A 20,325-nucleotide genomic window follows, 5' to 3' on the forward strand; every position below is an offset into this window, starting at 1 on the left:
GGAATCAGAGAATGATACACATTAAGCTCATTACGGAGGTTTCTCATGCTTGCATAATATTCTTCCAAGCTTTGATTACCCTGCTTCAGGTTAAAGTACTCTTGGTAAAGTTGATACACTCTAGTGGTATTATCTTGGCCGGAATAGAGTTTCTTAGCATGGTCCCAGATTTCCTTAGTTTTATCCGAGAACATAAAATTCACACTAATTTTAGGTTCCATGCTATTCCACAACCAGGTCATAATCTGTGCATCCTTCTATTCCTGATCACTAAACCCTAGAGAATCAGAAAAGGGTTTCTCCTCTCACATGTTTCACCTTTTTTCTTGGCTCTTAAAAACACTTCCACAAATTTAGCCCATGGCACATAGTTCTCATCATTTAATTTGTTAGAGGTCATTTGAACATTCAGGTAATCAGGGGGAACCATAACACTAGACTTGTGTTCACTACTATCTCCCATATCTGAATTTTTTTTTCTTCACTCACATGGCTAATTCACTTTGTTATCCTCCACTTTCAACATCACAAAACCCTCTAAATGCACACCACACACCTAGTACTGGATCTGCAGCCAATCAACCATCAAATCACACTATAACACCTATACTGCACACTACAAACCAGACCTGTACTCAACTGAACACTGCACCACCCGAACCTGCTCTCTTCGTACCATCGATTAGAGAGCTTCCTATAAATCACCACAAACAGCCACCGCACCACAAACTGGAGGCATGAAGGCCTCCTAAGAAAAAAAAAACGATCACTCCTTTGCAGCCCTTCCCTTAATCTCCAAGGAATTCTTGAGAAATCTGCAAAACCCTAGATAAATTGGTGATAAAAAATTCTGGGCAGATCTGAACTTGTTATAGAGCTCTGATACCATGTGAATAGATCGATTAACCCTAGTTTAGTTCTAGGTCTGAAAGGGTTTGGTCTAGGAGAAGAAAAGTCTCTCCTCCCAGCCGACCCACTTTGTATATGTATTCTATTTGTTGGATTACAAAAGGCAATGTTGTCCCTCATTAAGTATGGGACACACAACTTAAACTCAGACAAAACAGACTATTCAACCTTAATTAGATAGGCAAAAGACTTAACTACCCTTGTATTGTCGATCCTAACATTTCAAATAATCATAAATCTTCTTGGTTGTCCCAAGACTGCTTTCATAGAGACGGAAAATTTTGTTGTAACCGAATTGAGAATTCAGAGAATCCAGGAATCAATCTAAGCATTATTAATCCTCTAGGGTTGCAGCCCCTTTACATCTGTTTCTTCAGGCTTAGTGGTGGTTCAATAAATATACCCCCAGACCCTTCCCTTCAACATAAAATTGAAAATGAAATTGCCATAAGGCATAATCAATGCCATCAAACTTGATGGGAAGCACATCACCTCTTTTGGAAGCCATTGGAAGCGGTAGAATTTAGAGAACAATCATAGGAAGGCTGAAAATAAGTATAAAACCTTTGATAGTCCAAAAAAGGAAAGTTCTCAGATGAATCAAACAAGAGAAGGGATCAAAACCACTAGAAAGACAAATCAGATCTTCACCAAAAATTAGGGGCTGAAAGAGTAGCCTAGGGCAACACAAGATGTAAAATCTTAGCCCAAAATGGATCAACCACTTGAGAGGGAACTGATAAATACTGAACCAAAATCTTCATTTATGATGATTGGGCAAGCTCAGTTGATGACAGATCTACCACAGGTTATTGTACCTTTGTTGGGGGTAATTTGGTAACTTGGAGAAGTAAAAACCCATAGTTGTCAAGGCGACGCCTAGGAGATGCCTAGGTGACAAGGCGTCTTTTGAGGCTCACCTCGCTTAATCGCCAAGCAGTTTTGTACTATGTCTTGTAAAATACTTTTTTATTCTTTATTTTTTGACATTATAATTATAAAATAGGCACTATTAAACTAAAATATTCACTGTATGTTTATATACTAATTTGTTTTTATTATTTTCTTATTTGTTAGTATTTAATCAATACAAACATGGCTAAATGCTGTATTGAACCCTCAAAGACTTTAAAACCTGAACCAAGTAAGGAAGAACTTAAAATTTTGTCTAATCAGCACATTTTCTACTACTTTTTCTTTTCTTCTTTTCCTATAACAAAAATAAGGGTTCAGCCCTTATATTTTTTGAATTTTCTTTACCTTCTTTTTTTTCTTCTCATGAATATGTTGATTTTCTACACTTTAACATGAACTCTATACTTTTCTTATGAGAATTATGAATAATTATTAAGGAAATATGGCTATGGTACCTAGGGAACTACCCTAGGATCTATGTTTTCTATATAAAAAAATCCATCGCCTAGGCGCCCACCTAGCTGACTAGGTGACAAGGTGCCCCCCTGATACCTTGCCTCGCATTGGCGCCTTGAAAACTATGTAAGAAACAAATGGTGGTTACTAGGTCAAGTGCAGAAGCTGAGTATAGGGCCATTGCACATAGAATTGCAGAAATGCTGTGGTTGAAGAATATGTTAAAGGAGTTGGGAGTTAAAGTCCACAGCCCAATGTCATTGTATTGTAACAACAAGGCAGCAATTAATATAGCCCACAATTCTGTGATGCATGAGAAAACAAAACATATCGAAGTTGATGAACATTTCATTCGTGAGAAACTTGAAGCCAGCGAAGTCTGCATTCCTTATGTAAATTTTGTGGATCAGTTAGGTGACATTTTCACCAAGGGTTTTTAAAGTGCCCGACATATTGACATATGCACCAAGTTGGGAATGATGGATATATACAGCCCAACTTGAGGGGAGTGTTGTTAGGACTGTTATTAGGCTGCTAGTGGGCCAATTATATTGTATTTTCCCTGTTAAGTTGTAATCAAGGGTATTCTTGTAAATCTCCTTTTCTTTTAAACACCCTAATATATAAGTCAGTAAGGGTACCACCCCTAACATCTGTTATAAGTTCATAATACTTTACCAATTTAATATTATAAGTTATTTAATTGTTCAGAGTTGTTTTCATTGATTTAAACTTACAGGTTTAATTTGTTCTCTATTTTATCACTTTTTTTTAGTTATATAATAAAAATATTCTAAGAAATAAATTGTAAAAATTAAAGCATTTCAACTAAGTTCCAAAGACCTACTTTTCAATTTTGTTGAGTCTGATTCCCCATACATGATATGTGTTAGATTCTGATGTTGTATCATAACAATGTATAGCTTAGTTTTTTTTTTTTAATTTTTAATGAAACGAAAAATAAGTTATCAAAAAACCACTTTACCTTGGCTAATTGAAATTTCCATTATACATTTTTTTTTTAATTTGGGAAAAGTCATATCTTGACTATCTTCTGGATCTAGCAACATTTTTATGTGCTTAACTTGGTCGTCTTATTATATTTTTGGTTCTACATTATTAATATTGCACTGTCTACATTTCCATAGCATGAATACATGAGATCATTGAACCTTGTTAAATTTAGAAATTCAGTTTTACAAGTTATCATGTTGATCCGTGGTGATAAAGTTACTAAACTCTACTTTTTATGGTCTAATCTCATTCTTAATGTTTATGCATAGAAGTGTTGTTCTTGACATTTTTCAATGTTATCTTCAGTTTTACTGCAAAAGGGATAGTGAATACAATGATTTGGCAACTATTTTTTTCAACACTCAGGTGTGGATTTTGATTTTCTCTCAACTTGTATTGTTCTTTTTCTTTTATGATGTTTGTTTTCTGTTGCTTTCTGTTTTCCTTTGTTTTTTCCTTTTTTGGATGAAATGAACACCACTTGGCCATGTATTGTAGTTAATACTTATTTCCTTGTGTATTTCACTCTTTTGATACATTAGTGCTTATGGTTGCAGGATGATGCCATACGCAATTTATTTAGTGCAAGGACATTTCACGAGTACAGTGCACAAAGCCTTCTAACCTTTTTGGTAATGCATTTTTCTACACTTTGTTTTGGGGTTAATCTTTTGCCAAAAAAATCATTTATTATATTTTTCCCAAGAAGGCACCAAGACCTACCATTTTTTGTTGTAACTGATCAAGTAGCTTTGTTCATGCAAGTAAAGAGATGAGATATGGGAGGTATAGATTTTACTAGGCAGAGATGTTTTTTTATCCAAACAAGCGTCATATTCAATACACAATCTCCCTCACCCTCCGACACTACCCTCGGTTGGGGTAGACCTCCACTATAAGTTTTCCCAATTAACTCCTCTAGCTATAGAGTTAGCATATCTTTGTATCCATCCAAACAACATGCCCATACTGGATACCAAGCATCAAATTCCCCAAAGAAAGCAAGGTTACATCCAATTTTCAATAATTCACTACAACAGAGGAGTCAATGGATTAGGAGATCTGTGAACTAAATAGCAATATTAGCAAGGACACTTTTCAATGAGAAGTTTCATTTTAAGAAGTTGTCGAGCCTAGGTGTGTAGGGGAAGCCGACTTAGAGATGGTTGCCAAGGACACTTTCCAATCATATGATCTGAAGCTCCAAGGTCAATTATCCATGGTGAATAGTTAGATCTAGAAACTAAACAAGTTGTACCTGACTTAGCAAGGGTAGTAGTGGACTTGGAAGGCAAAGAATAGGTTTGATGAAGTCTCTCATATTCCTCACGAGTGATGGAGACCAGCTCATTGTTCTTACTAATCCTTGAGACAGGCAACTCATCAGTAGCATCATTCATACTTGTGTCATCCTCAACTACAACATGATTTTCCCAAGAAGATGGACGACCATGCAAGTCATAGAAGGAAGATGTGTGCATAGAGGCGTAAATCAGGCCGTGCTGCCCATGGCCTGGCACGATTTTGAGTGGGCCCGGTCTGGCCCGGTGATCCATGGGCCGTGCTGTGGCCCAGCACGATTGTATGGGAAGATAGGCCATGCCGGGCTTGGGGTTTCAGGTTAGTGGGCCAAGCCGGCACAGCTTGCACTGTTGTGTCATGCCACCCGTGGCCCGCAGGCTAGCACGACCCACATATATATACAATATATAAGATATTATATAAATTATAACTATATAAATAATATATAGTATGTAATATATTAATAAAATTGTTGAAGATTAATTAGTTTTATGATGTTTTTCTGAGTACATGTTTTATGTTAGTTGTTAGATAGGAGGTGGGGACCACAGTAGTTATGTGAGTCCAAATTTTATTATGTTTTTGAGTGTTGTATATGCTGTTTTATGTTTTGCCGCCCTATAAGGGCATAGTTGTCTTTGTATTGTTCTATTATTTTAGTATAAATAATAAGTGAAGGGGGCGGCCAGATTATTGCTCTCTTTTCTTTCCAACTTCTCTTCTTCTCTTCTTCTCCTTCTCTCTTCAAGAAACTACTTTTCTTTTATATTTTTTAATACAACAGATTTCTACTTGGTATTAGAGCATCGGCTAGGGTTTCTTGAAGCATTCTCATGCAGCCCTAGATAAGCCGACTGCATGAAGTAGTAAAGGGCTGATCGATCTGCTATAGATTGCCCAGTTCTTGGAGTTTTTTGTGGGATCTAGTCATCAGGAAGGTGATCTACTGTTTGGCATCAAAATCAGGAAGAACTGGAGTACGGGGAAGAGTCCCAGAAAAGTTGGACTCTTTGTTTTTTATCTGATCTTGGGTGCCTAGGTATTGTTAGTTTTCTTTTGATTTTCTGAAGAGGGCGGTTTGGTTTCTGGAATTTTCTAGGCCTCTCGTAGTGATCGGTTCACTTTTCTCTCTATTGGGAGACGTGAGGAGGAGAGAGATTTCCCTCCAGCTAGGGTTTTCTTCTTCCGGAAGGGTTGGTTTATGTGTGTGTGATATTAAATTATTTTTTGAAGGTCTCCAATCTATTTTTTCCTTACTGTTGAACTGTTTGAAGTAAGATGGAGAGTTGGAATACCGGGATGAAATCTATTGTTACTGTGGGACTAGGTGTTGGAGGTAGTAGTGATATTTTTGGGTTTGGGATCATTACTATAGTAAAACTTGATGGTACAAATTATTTGGAGTGGACACAAACAACTAAGTTGGCTATTGGTGCTCGTGGAAAATTAGGGTATCTCACTGGGGAGGAGAAGAAACCTATTACAAACTCTTCCCGATGGGTGCAGGAGAATTACATGGTAATGTCCTGGCTGTGTAATTCTATGTTACCTCATATTGCAAAAAATTTCCTATAGGCTAATACTGCTAAGGAGATTTGGTATGGAGTGACTGAAACCTACTCTCAGTAGCAAAATGAAGCCAGAGCTTATCAATTAAGAAATCAGGTGATAAGTATGAAATAGGGAGAAAAACCTCTTGCTGTGTATTTCTCCATGCTGAAAACCCTATGGTAGGAAATAGATCACTTAGAAACTGTGGTATGGGAAAGTGTAAATGATGCAACAACTTATCACAGACTGGTAGAGAGGAATAGGGTTTTTGAGTTCTTGGCAGGGCTGAACCCTGAATTTGACATTGCTAGGCAGGATATTCTTTATAGGAGGGTGTGACACTCTCTCAGGCCTATGCCTTTGTCTCTGGAGAGGAGAGTAAGAGGAACGTAATGCTAAGACAGCCTAGGATTGACCGGTCGGCTATGGTTGGTACAACAAAACCTAAGCCGAATGGATGCAGGGGGAGTAGTGAGACTAGAAGGGAAGATAAGAAGGACTTGGTGTGTGATTATTGCAAGAAGCCTAATCATACCAGGGACACTTGTTGGAAGCTTCATCCAAATCTTATGCCTGCTCGGATAAGAAACAAGAAGGGAAATGCAAATGTAGCCACTACAGGAGACTCTTCAGCCCCTCTTTCCCAAACTGATTGGGAATCCATTGTAGTAGCAGCAGCAGTGAGAACAGAATTGGAGAGGTTTGGACAGCTTATGAGTAAGAAAGATTCACCTAGCTCTAGCCTTCCAGATGGACAAAAGAATGCTGGAGCCAACTACACCACTTCCTTTGCACATACAGGTAGTTCATATGCAACTGCAAATCTTGCATCCACTTCAGATTAGGAGGGACCTCCCTGGATTATAGACTCAAGAGCATCTGAGCATATGACTAATGCCCCTACCATTTTCAGTTCCTATCAGTTGTGCTCTGGTAGTGACAGAGTCTCTACAGCAGATGGTTCACATATGCCCATTGCTGGGAAGGGGACAGTTAGAGTGACCAATGATATAACTCTATCTTTTGTTTTATATGTCCCTAGACTTCATACCAACCTACTGTCTGTTAGTTCTTTGACAAAATTTGAATTGTTCCATGACCTTCCTTCCTGGTAATTCTGTTTTGCAGGATCTAGAGTCAAAGAAGATGATTGGGAGTGGTCGTGAGGTGAATGGAGTCTACCTTCTAGATGAGATTCCGAGACATTAGGGTCATCATGTTAGAAGCAACAGTAGTAGTGGGTCAGAGTCAGTGAAATAGATTATGCTTTGGCACAATCACTTGGGACATCTTTCTTTTAGTTCTTTGAAATGTCTTTTCCCAAAGTTGTTAATGCCAGAGTGACTTTGAGAAGGACTTGACCACGTATCTCTTAGAACATGGTGTAGTTTATCAGAGCAGTTGTGCATATACACGGCAACAGAATGGAGTTGCTGAGGGAAAAAACAGACACACTGTGGAGGTGGCAAGGAGTCTTATGGTGTGTGCTTCAGTTCCTGTGCAGTTCTGGGGAGATGTGGTTCTTACAGCCGTGCATTTGATTAACCATGTTCCTTCATCGACTTTGGGGTTTAAGGTGCCATTTAGCCTTCTTTTCCAGATGGAGAGAAATTTCATATACCTCTGAGGGTTTTTAGTTGTGTTTCTTTTATTCACATTCTTGGCCCTCATCGCAAGAAATTGGATCCTAAGACCAAGAAATGTGTTTTTCTTTGGTATGCTCAGAACCAAAAGGGGTATTGCTGTTATGGCCCAGTGTCGAGGAGCAGATTTGTCACTATGGATGTTACCTTCTTTGAATCCACATTCTTCTTCTCGAGTGGTTCTCCTCAGGGGGAGAGTTTTGGGGTGGAGAACTCACAATCTGTTCTTCTTCCTGTTTCTGTGGTGCCTCCATCAGTTCAGCCAACATCTACATCAGTTCAGCCAGCACCTGCACCTCCAGTTTCATTACCTAAGCCACTACAGGCAACCTCACAGAAATATCAGTGCCGGCAGATGATGTTTGACTCCACACATCCTCAACCCACACCACTCTCTGTCAGTCCTTTTGAAACTCCTGATTCGGCAGATACAGTTCCAGGTATTCCTCTTGAACCTGAGCCTGTTATGTTTTTTTATGATAATGTTTCTGTCCCTAACACCATTGTTGCAGCTGATCCCATTGACCTTGATCTTCCCAATGCACTTCGTAAGGAGAAGAGAAAGTGTACAACTCACTGCATTTCACACCATCTTTCTTATAGTGCCATCACTCTCCTACCGTGCTTTTCTTTTTTCCTTGGATTCTGTGTCTATACCCATGAATGTTACTGAGGCTCTCTCCAAACCTGAGTGGAAAACAGCCATGCAAGATGAGATGGATGCTTTGATCAAAAACCAAACTTGGGAAATAGTTGATCTCCCCCCAGACATGGAGACAGTTGGATGTAGATGGGTATTCAAAGTGAAGTATAAGGCCGATGACAAGATAGAGAGGTACAAGGCAAGGTTGGTAGCAAAAGGGTATACTCAAACCTATGGTGTTGATTATCTAGAAACATTTGCACCAGTAGCTAAGATGAGTTTAGTTTATATCCTTTTATCTCTAGCAGCTACCTATTCATGGCCCTTGTTCCAACTTGATGTAAAAAATGCTTTCCTTGATGGTGATTTACAGGAGAAGGTATATATGGACATTTCAACAGGCTTTTATGAAAATGTTGGTAAAGGAAAGGTGTGGGGACTGAGAAAATCTCTGTATGGACTGAAACAGTGACCTAGGGGTTGGTTTGATAGGTTCAAAGGGGCACTCATCCGTTTTGGATACACATAGACACAGTCTGATCACACCCTCTTTGTAAAGAGGAGAGATGCTCTGGTGTCAATTCTGATTGTGTATGTGGATGATGTAGTGGTGACAGGAAATGATATGGAGGAGATTGATGATCTCAAAAAATCATTGCAGCAAGAATTTGAGATCAAAGATCTTGGTGAGCTCAAATACTTCTTAGGGATTGAAGTTGCAAGGTCCAAGCATTCTTCATTTCACAGAGAAAATATGTGCTTGACCTACTACGGGAGACTGGGAAGATGGGGACCAAACCAGCAAACACTCCTATTGATCCAAATCACAGAATTAATGGTGTGGATGGTGAGTTGGTAAAGGATGTGGGGAGATATCAAAGAATGGTGGGCCGACTGTTGTATTTGTGTATGACACGACCAGGTATTTCTTATTCTGTCAGTTTGTGAGTCAGTACATGCATGCACCTTGGGTTCAACACTGGGAAGCGATTGAGATTACTTGCATATATGAAAAAGCACCCAGGCAGAGGCATTCTTTTCTCAAATCATGGGAATTTGAAGCTAGAATCCTATACAGATGTAGACTGGGCAGGATGCTTAGATGACAGGAGGTCTACATCAGGAGTGTGTATCTTTGTTGGTGGAAACTTGATCTCCTGGAAGAGTAAGAAGCAAGCGGTTGTGGCAAGGTCAAGTGTAGAGGCTGAGTATAGATCCATGGCTCATGGTGTCTCAGAACTTATCTGGGTTAGATCTCTTTTGAGTGAGATTGGGGTGAAAGCAGAGGAACCTGTGATGTTATACTGTGACAATCAGGTTGCAATCAATATTGCCCACAATCTAATTCAGCATGATAGGACAAAACACATTGAAGTTGATAGGCACTTTATAAGAGAAAGGGAAACAACCGGAGAAGTTTGTTTGCCTTATGTCTCTTCAGAGTTGCAGCTGGCTGATGTTCTCATTAAAGGGGTGGCAAAGAACAAGCTTGAGCATGATCTACGCAAGTTGGGAATGTGTGACATTTACTCCTAACTTGAGGGGGAGTGTTGAAGATTAATTAGTTTTATGATGTTTTTCTGAGTAGATGTTTTATGTTAGTTGTTAGATAGGTGGTGGGGACCACAATAGTTATGTGAGTCCAAATTTTATTTTGTTTTTGAGTGTTATATATGTTCTTTTATGTTTTGCCGCCCTATAAGGGCATAGTTGTCTTTGTACTGTTTTATTATTTTAGTATAAATAACAAGTGAAGGGAGCGGCCAGATTATTGCTCTCTTTTCTTTCCAACTTCTCTTCTCTTCTTCTCCTTCTTTCTTCCTTCTCTCTTCAAGAAACTACTTTTCTTTTATATTCAGCAGATTTCCACTAAAATAAACAATTTTTTCAATTTTATTACACTATGTTCCTGAGAGAGACGAGAGAGAGAAGTGACATGGAATGCAGAAGCCGCATTACCTGATGTAGATGCAAATGAAGTAGGTGTACCAGTGACTGAAGTATCCATTTGTCGCAAAGCCCTACCATATGACTCTAAGTGATCTCTGAAGGAATTCATGATATCTTCCTTGGGGTCAGAATTAGTAAAGTGGTCCCGGGTAGTACCAGCAACCTGAGTATCTTGTGTTGCCACATGTGCTACATTTTGTGCTGTATTCATCTTCTTCTGACCTTGCACTGTACCCTGTTCTTGGTTCTTCACTGCCCACTTGGGCTTCCAGTGAATTTCCCAACATGTGTCACGTGTATGTCGTGAGCGCTGACAGTGGGTACAGAACAACTTGTCTTTATCATCAGCCTTCTTGGAGTCACTTTTCTTCCCTATATTGTTATTACTCGTTGCAGCCAATGCTACCTGTTGCTCCCCCTCAGTTGTAACCATCACACTCTGCCTACTTTCTTCAGATTGAACAAGGGCATATACCTCTTGAACCGACGACAACTCTTTGCTTCTTAAGATCTGAACTCTCAAGGGTTCATAGGCAGGGTTCAGTCCCAACAAGAAGGCAAACACACGCTGTTGAGAAACCAGCTTCCTGTAGGCCTTAGCATCATCATCATCATGTTTCTACTCTATAGCCTGATAATGATCCAATTCTTTCCATACGGAAGTAAGGGCTGAATAATAGGTAGACAAACTACGATTTCCCTATTTACAAGTTGAGGATTCAGCTTGCAACTGGTAAATCTTGGCATAATGCCTTTGCTCAGAATAGGTGGTTTTGGCCTGTTCCCAAATCTCACTCGCAGTGTCTGCCCACATAAAGTTCTTCTTCACATCGGGTTCCATGGCTGCAAGGAGCCAAGACATCACCATACTGTTTTCTTGGTCCCACCTATCATGTTTAGCTGTCTCACACTTGGGTTCTTCCACTTTGCCATTTATGTAACCAGCTTTTCCCCTTGTTGTTACATAAAGTTTCACACTTTTATCCCACTCCAGGTAGTTCAGGCCATTTAAAGGGGTAATTGGCATGGGAAATATCATGTTTTCACCCCCCATACCAGGTGTACTACGAGTTGGTGTAACTCTAGATGATGCTGAATCATAGTTTGCCATTGGAAAAAAAAGGGTCACAAATATATACCAGAGCAGATTCCACACAAACAGAATGCTAAACTCCCAAGAATTTCCACTTCCGGAAGGAGAAAGATACTGCTGAAATCAGTTCAGCAATAGTTCGGCCCTTAGAATTGCCCATAAATTAGTCCAGCAACTAGTCTACTAACAGGCTACTGAAGATAGTCTACTAACAGCAAGATTTCGGCCACAAGCAGTCATTAAAAAAAAGAAACTACTAACAGTTCAACCACAGCACATGAGAAAAAAAAAAAAACATACCCCTGTCCAGCGCCGGTACGAAGGTGTAAACCTCAAAACCAAGGCCTTCTCAGCCCTTCGCAGCATAGACCACAGAGAAAAAAAGGGGACACACCCCTGTCCAGCACCTGTAAGAAGGTGCAAACCCAGAAAAATATTTTTCACTGCATCGAACTAAGAGAGGAGAGTCATTCCAGCATCGCCCTCCTTCTGTTAGGGTTTCCTTGGTGTTACGACCACGGAGGAACCTAAAAAACAACAGCCACAGGAACTCTGAACAGTCCGATAGAATTCTTGGTCTTCCACGTCCAAGAGATCAAAAGAACAAAAAAAAAAACTGAGATTCAGATGAGAAAAAACAATTTTCGAGTCCAGAATTATTGCTCTGATACCATGTGTTCCTTCCTGAGAGAGACGAGAGAGAGAAGAGAAGAAAGAGGAGAAGAGAAGAGAGAGTCGATTGAGACTCAAAAACTCTAGGCTGGTCGTTCCCAGCTTCTTATTTATATTCACTTAATGTAATAAGAACTGAAGTTACAAGAATGCCCCTGGCAGTTCCTAATAACAAACAACTAACAAGAAAAAAAAAGAAGCTAGCTGTCAGCACCTAGATAGACTAGGCTGACAACATACTAACACAGAACCAAACAACATACTAACAGCATACTAACACAGAACCAATAAATAAGATTCACAACATACACTATTTTATTTAATTATTATATATATAAGCAATTGTATACATCAAAATCCATATAAAATTAAAATTTTAAGTTTTTTATTCAATTTTTTTAAATAAATAACATTGGCCTAGTCCATGGCCCGGCCTGGCCCAAGGCTCAGCCCATGGACCAGCCCGGCCCGGCCCGGCATGGGCCAGCGTGGGCTCGGGCTCTGGGCCACGCTAGGCCGACCCCCCAAAACATCCCAGGGAAGGGAGGCATAGCCCGGGCCGGCCTATGGGCCAGCATGACCCGTTTTATACCTCTATGTGTGCACTATCTCACAGTACCACGACCCCCATTATTTCTTCCACCACCTCTTCCTTCCTTACTTCCACCACAACCACCTCTTTAACCATGACTGGCACCTCTAAAAGTACCTCTCCCCCTTCCACCCCTTCCACCACCATCTCTAGTTGTCACTAAGGCAAATTTCTTTGAAGTAACAAAATGATCATTGTGGGGTTGGCATGTCCTACAGATATTAGAAAGCAACTCGGAAAGGGAAGGAAGATCACTATTTCTCAAAATCTGAGCTCTCACAAGTTCAAGCTCCGATCTCAGTCCTAACAAGAATGTTGCAACATCTAAATGTTCCCTCTGAGCCTGTTGTACCGTCAGATGAGTTCACATCTGCCCCCCACAGAATGCGCCCCAAAAACGTCCCACATGGACATCTCAGCATGTATTGAGAATATCTCCCGTGCTTGTCACTGGGAGATGTTTCCAATACACAATTGGGATGTGCTGTGGGACGTTTTTGGGGCGCATTCTGTGGGGGGCAGATTTGAACTCGAGAGGTTGGTAAACATTCAGCTCATTACGTAAACTTTTCAAAGTAGCAAAATACTCTTCTACACTCTTATCACCCTGTTGGAGAGAAAAATGATCATGATACAATTGATAGATCTTTGTCACATTGTCCTGCCCTGAGTATAACTGTCGAGCATGCTCCCAAATTTCCTTGGTAGTGTCCAAAACATGAAATTAACACTAATGTTGTTTTCATACTATTCCATAAGGCAGTCATAGTCTGAGCATTTTCCTGCACCCACTCACTGTACCCCTCAGAACCACTCTTGGGCTGATCTTCTTTAACATATTTCTACTGCCCTCTAGCAATCAAAGAAACTTCTACATATTTAACCCATCGCACATAATTAGTACCATTGAGCTTAAGGGTGGTTAGTTGGGTATTCATAAAGTCCGATTGCACTACTACAGAGGGCTTGGATCTATTACTACAGTTTCAAGGAAGGAATACGAACTGTGTACACCTTCCTCTTGACCTGTGTAGAGAACACTGATGTGGACTCCACTGATGTGGTTCCCACTGTGTTCGTATGACAGTAGTAGACAGTTAGTTGTTATGTTAGTTATTTTAGTTAGTAGTTATTTCAGATTTATGTTATTAGTTTTTTTCTTTTATTATTTTGCCATGTAAGCAATAAGGGTAATTCAGCCCTTTTACAGTTATTTGGATATGAATATAAATTATAAAGAGTGGGGCGGCTATTGCTAGTTTCTCTCACTCTCTTTTCTGAATTCTATCTTCGAGTCCTTCTTCTCCTCTCCTCTTCTCTTCTCTCCTTCTTCTCTTCAATCTTTGTTTGTTTTCTCATCAAAACTTAAACCAGATTGTAGTCTTGTTCGACTACTTGGTATCAGAGCACGATCTAGGGTTTCTCATGTGAGTCTAATCCAGCCGACCACATGAGAATTACCTAGGACTGGAAGTTTAGAAAGATCATTCCTTTCGGCTGATTCTTGGATGTTACCAGGAGTCTTTAGCAGCTGTCCAAAGATTGGAGAGTGTTCTTTGTAATCAGGAAGAATTAGAGAAGAATAAAGTGATCAAGATTAGTTTTTGATCAAGATTGAAGGTGCCAATCAGAGTTTTCTGGGTAAATTTATGATCAAGATTAGTTTTTTGATCAAGATTGAAGGTGCCGACAGCAGTTTTTTTATCAAGATTGAAGATTGAAGGTAGCAATCAGAATTTTCTGGGCAAGTTTTTTCTCTTCTTGAGGCCGGCAGCAGTAAGAGATAAGTTGGAATTCATCTTTTCATGAAGTAAGTTTTTTTCTTGAGATTGATATTAAAAAATCATCTTTGTTTATTCTGAGAGGTGCAGCTGGAAAATCTCTTCTTTTTCACCTGTTTTTTAGGGTTTTTAAGAGGAAAACCTAAAGTCCAGGTCTGTTATTGATTCCGGGCAATAGTTGGACTTGCTTCTCTCAATCCGAGTTTGTTTTTTTGCTCTCTGGAAGATCCAGTAGAGCTGTTCATTGTTTCTGGATAACTGCCGAATCTAAATCATCATCCTAGGTCGGCTGCTATCAGTTTAAGATCCAGTAGAGCTGTTCATTGTTTCTGGATAACTGCCGAATCTAAATCATCATCCTAGGTCGGCTGTTATCAGTTTTGGGTACAGTTTTTTTTATTACAGTGATTAAAAGTTTTTTTTTTAATTAACTCCTAACCAGGAATGGAGTTTAAGAACCAAGGGAAAGGTGATTTTAGGGCTGGTGGTTCAGGTAACATGTCTGAGAACACCTTTCAAATTACAACTGTTAAGTTTGATGGATCAAACTACTTAGAATGGGCCCAATCAGCCATGATGGCCATTGGGAGAAGGGGAAAACGGAACTATTTGTTGGGGGATGTGAAGGAACCAACTAAGGAGGACCCAACTTATGCCAAATGGGTTCAGGAGAGCTATTTGGTGATGACATGGCTGTGCAACTCTATGCAGCCACATATCAACCGAAACTATTTGTGGGCAAAAACAGCTAAGGAAATATGCTAGAGAAAGTAGAGGGGCAGGTGTTGATTGAAGCTGAGTCGTTGGCTACAAATGGTCGAGCGGGAGCCTTAACGAAAAAGGAAACATTTTCAAATTTTTTGGAAAAATGAAAAGGAGTAATGTTATTAAGTCATTTTCTGGCGTGGTTAAGAATGGGGCCGCAACTGATCTTGGACCGTATCCAGAATCCCGTCAGTCTCAACCCAGGCCATTAAACTTTGAGACGGTTGGGTTGGGAATTAAGGCCTTGGGCCGGGTTGGTAGGCCAACTAAAAAGGATGCACGTGAGGAATTCAGATTAGCTGAATGTTGCTAGGGGGAGAGTAGTTACAATCTAGAATTTACATTCAGATCTTTGTGATAAACACATCTACAGTGGTAATAATCTATGGGAAAAAAAGTTGGTCTAAAAGTAGTTCTACCACAATGTGAGATCCACTGACCTGACCATGGAGACTCAAAACCTCCATATGTGGAGGGATGCTTAGTGACCACCATCTCAACTACTGCTTAAAAATTAAAACATAAAGAGATTCCTCATATAAGTTCAGCTAATCTTATGTGGTCCAAATTCAAAATCACATATGTGATTTGTGAACGGCAATCCAAAAATAACACCTTGTCCACTTAAATATTTAGAAACAAAAACACTGATGGTAAACAGTATTCAAAAAAAAGTTTGAATATTTATTTTTCTTGCATGTGTGTTTTATGGAGTGATTCAATTAAATTAAAGTAATTCCAGGCAACTAAATCTCCTAACCAAAGAGTCTCTTGCAAGGCAACTAACCTACAAAAGAAAAAGCCCAAGTCAATAATAAATAATAAATAAGTAAATAAAATAAACAATACCTATGGCATGTAAAAAGATTTTTTGACTCCGACCGAGTCCATTAGGCCTTTCTGCAATGTTTTCCCTCCAAATACACAGATTAATTATAGTAGTGCAGCAAATTGCATTCCCCCCTCTCAAGTGAAATTTGACCCAATTTGTAGCTCAGGAAAGAAATGCAAAAAAGATTTATAGGCTCATACCCAATACATTAGGCCTTCACACTCCATTTGGTTGTCAAGAGAACTTAAGAAAGTGAAATAAATTAATAGCTTCCAAATCATTGTAATTATTATTTATTTTTCTAAATTAGTAGCTTCCAAATCTGTCACTTTAAAGCATTAAACTTGATGAAAATGGGTAAGCATTTTCAGTGGCATAGTGAGCTACCTTTGCACCTTAGTGCTGTATCATTAAGCATGCTCAAGTTGTCCTTTGGAGATGAATCGAGTGTGTACCACCCCCTACCAAGGAGTAGAAGAAACACTAACAGAAAACATGGTAATAGTTGTAAGATATATGTAATAAAAAAGTTATTGAAAAAATAAATATTGACAACCTATCCACCACCAAGAAATTGTCCAAAAGAATTGAGACATGACCTACTCATCACATCAACATAATTAGGAACACCATCTATTTCTAGGGATAATTTCAAAAGAGGAGGAGCCTACATAGATTTAGATCTTTTAGTAAAACTCAGCCACCAACTAAAAGCATGTGTGAATCCCCTTGAACCTTTGTCCTAGTGCAACTAAAGGTTGAAGTAGCAATGCAAATGGAAATAAAACCCATTCGTTTAAGCATTTAAAAAAGAAAAAGAAAAAAGGAAAAAGCAGGAAACATTTCATGTAAAGCATTACCTAGTATTTTCCTTGAGCAATCTGCAAAGAAAGTCATATTTTAATCTTCAAAATAAATAATAAAGAAATTTGAAAATGAAACATCACTTGCAAGCTTAACAAAAACAGTCCAAAAACTTGTGGACAAATTCCTTGGAGCAATGAGAGCATAATTGGTTATAATTGTTCCTGAAATAGTTGCATGATTGGCAGAAGCCCGTATACCTGAATGAGCAAATGCAGAAGAGGTTGAATTCCCTGGAGGGTTGAAAGAAGAGGCCACACCCTCTAGGTGACTGATCATACTTCCAAACTTCTCATATTCTACCTTCATAGCTGCTAACTACTAACTGCTCACTATTAGTCATCTCTTCAGTTTGGTATCTGTCACTATCTGGACCAGCAGCAATATTGGCACTCCCTGATCTACTTGGAGTCCCTGCAACTCCCTTGGGTTTCACTCCCATATTAGCAAAGTGATCATTTAGACCAATCCCTTGAACCTGGACAAGTCTCCTGCTTTCTTCACTACTTACCAAGGCATAGGCTTGATGTAGTGAAACACTATCCTTTGATAAAATATTTTGTTTTGTGATGTCATACTCTAGATTCAGCTTTGTCAAAAACTCACACCTTGTTTGTCTCAACAAGTTTCCTGTAGGTCTCAGCATCATTAGTGGTGTCCCAAGCTACAGCTTCTATCAAATCAATTTCTTGCCATAAAGACTTCAGTATTGAGAAATAAACAGCTAACGGTTTCTCCCCCTGTCTCAAATTCTTCACATCACTTCTTAGCTTGTAAACCCTGGCCACATTTAATTTCTGGGAATAGGTTTCAGCAACACTATCCCAAATTTCCTTTGCTGAATTCATCCACAAATAGTGCTGACTAATCTACGGTTGCATTGAGTTCACAAGCCATCCAATAATAGTACAATTTTCTTGCATCCATTTTTCATATGATGGATCATCATCCGAAGAAGCCTTCTTGTTCCTAGAGATAAAACCCCATTTGCCTCTACTGCAGATATGAATTTTTACTAATTGTGTCCAAGCCAGATAATTAGTTCCATCTAGCTTGACTGTGGTCACAGCCAGTAGAGAGTCTACAAAGGCTCCCAGAACCTGTCCGGATTCAGCAACATGCTTGTTTTCAACTTCTGAGGGGTTCATCTTATTTAATACTTCGAAAATTACTTCTAACAACTTTGAATAACAACAAATGAAGACAGAACAAAAATTGTGTTGTGAGCCAACCTCTATGCAGCTGTACCAGCTACCTACCTCACACCCAGAAGCCAGGAGAAATAGAAAAATCTCAGCCGCTCCTTGTAGACTTCACAGAACACCAATCCACTTGATTTGATCTTCAAGATGAAGGATGAGAAGACTTTCAGTCACTGAGCACCTAGGTCAAACTCCCTGTGGGGCCTACAATCAGATTTCTCTAGAAAATTAGGGCTTCGAGCAACACACTTGAATCTATCAGGAGGACGACAAAACCAGTCCCCTTCTCTCCAGACAGCACTAACAACTAGGCTGAAATAGGATTCTTTAACTATTCATACGATTCAATTCTCCATACACACTGTGTATGGGAAAAAAGAGGTGAAAAAAGAGAAAAGTCGAGCCAACTCTGATACCAAGAAGAAAAACAGCCTTTTGAAAAGAAAGGACTGTTCAAAAAGTTGCAGATAATAAAAAAGAAGCAGTAAAATCAGGTTTCAAGAAGCGAGAAGAAGAAGAAGAAGGTTGCGGCAACTAGGGTTCAGAGAGAGAGATTTTTGAACATAACCTTCTCTCTTACACCCCTAATTCTATTTCATTAAGTTAAACTTTAATAATTTACAGAGAGGCCCCTAGTTGGGTGGAAAATTAAAAAACATAACACAAGAAAGAATAAAGCCCAGATTAAGGCCCATTACAACAAAGAAGAACATAAAAAATAAAAAAGGATAAACAGCCTATGGGCCATTCGTCCCATCTTCTCTACAAAATTAAAACTCAAGTTTTCTATGTCATTACTACAAACATACGATGCCCATTCTAGCCTGCAAAAATAACACGCAATGGTAGTAAAAATAGAACACCTCCAATTCGAACCTGTAAAACACAGATGAAAACAGGGTTGCAAAGAATAGCTGAAAAAAATGGATTGAACATGAATATTCAGGGGAGTCACATGTTTTGGTTGCATTGGGGTCCTCTTTGTCAAGAATATTCAGGGTCCTTTGTTTGCCTTTCCATGGATTTCATGGCTACTCTTGCTGTTTTGGAGTCAAAATGAGAGGAAAAAAATTAAGAAGATGAAGAAGAAGAAGTAGAATGAACACATACATACCTTTTGGATTGAATCGGTTCATGCTCAAACTTCTTGGTCATCTAAGTATAAAATACCTACTCTATCCTCTTGTTTCTACTCTCCGTGGATATCAAGGCTCCTCTAGAGTTTACAGGTGAACATAGAGAGAGATTAGCAACCGAAAAAGAAAGCAAGAAGGATACAGACTCAGCTATGTTGTTCCTGGTTCTCTGTCTTGAGAGAAGACAAAAAGGTCAGAGGGCGGGAGACGTTTTGGAAGTCCAAACGTCTCTCGCCTCTCATTGGATTTGATTACAATTACATTGATTTAAAAAAAGAAAAATAAAAAAAATAACAGAAAATTAGAATGGGATTTCCCACAAGGAGAGACATGCTGACATGGAATATTCCCTTTTAGGATGTAATATATAGATGCTATTGGTGGGGGTGGGACCACATGGAGAAGAGAGGAAAAGGGAGCTAGAGAAAGTATAGAGGGGCAGGTGTTGATTGAAGCTGAGTCGTTGGCTACAAATGGTTGAGTGGGGGCCTTAACGAAAAAGGAAACATTTTCAAAATTTTTTGGAAAAATGAAAAGGAGTGATGTTATTAAGTCGTTTGCTGGCATGGTTAAGAATGGGGCCGCAACTGATCTTGGACCGTATCCAGCATCCCGTCAGGCTCAACCCAGGCCATTAAACTTTGAGCCGGTTGGGTTGGGAATTAAGGCCTTGGGTTGGGTTGGTAGGCCAACTTAAAAGGATGCACGTGAGGAATTCAGATTAGCTGAACGCTTTGGCTGTTTAGGAGGCTATGGAACCAATGATGAGGTTCCACGCCAGTAATAAATTCATGGGCCCCACTTTGAAAGGTGTGGACCCTATGTATTTTATTACCAGTGTGGAACCTTTTCATTGGTTCCACAGCCTATTGAACAGCCAAAGCGTTCAGCAAAACCTTGCTCACACGTGAGGCATGCTAGGCTGATGGAAATGGAAATAAGGTTTTTGGAAGTAGGCCGACTAGGGATGATAAATTACATCTATCATTGTCCCCAAGCAGCCCC

At 39.4% G+C, this 20,325-nt stretch overlaps 1 protein-coding gene across 8 annotated transcripts in view; it reads left to right on the forward strand.

Annotated features, from left to right (window-relative positions):
* LOC104612053 (chloride channel protein CLC-d-like) overlaps nt 1-20,325 on the forward strand; it is an 82,153-nt gene that overhangs the window by 44,376 nt on the left and 17,452 nt on the right. For all 8 annotated transcript variants that reach the window (XM_088903364.1, XM_088903363.1, XM_088903362.1 and 5 more), the window contains exons 12-13: nt 3,601-3,660; nt 3,852-3,926. In XM_088903364.1, coding sequence (XP_088759490.1) covers nt 3,601-3,660; nt 3,852-3,926 — 135 coding nt within the window. The remainder of the gene's footprint in view (nt 1-3,600; nt 3,661-3,851; nt 3,927-20,325) is intronic.

The sequence above is a fragment of the Nelumbo nucifera genome, chromosome 4 (assembly GCF_055504915.1).
Source record: "Nelumbo nucifera cultivar China Antique chromosome 4, China Antique-T2T, whole genome shotgun sequence".
In the NCBI taxonomy this organism is placed as follows: Eukaryota; Viridiplantae; Streptophyta; class Magnoliopsida; order Proteales; family Nelumbonaceae; genus Nelumbo; species Nelumbo nucifera.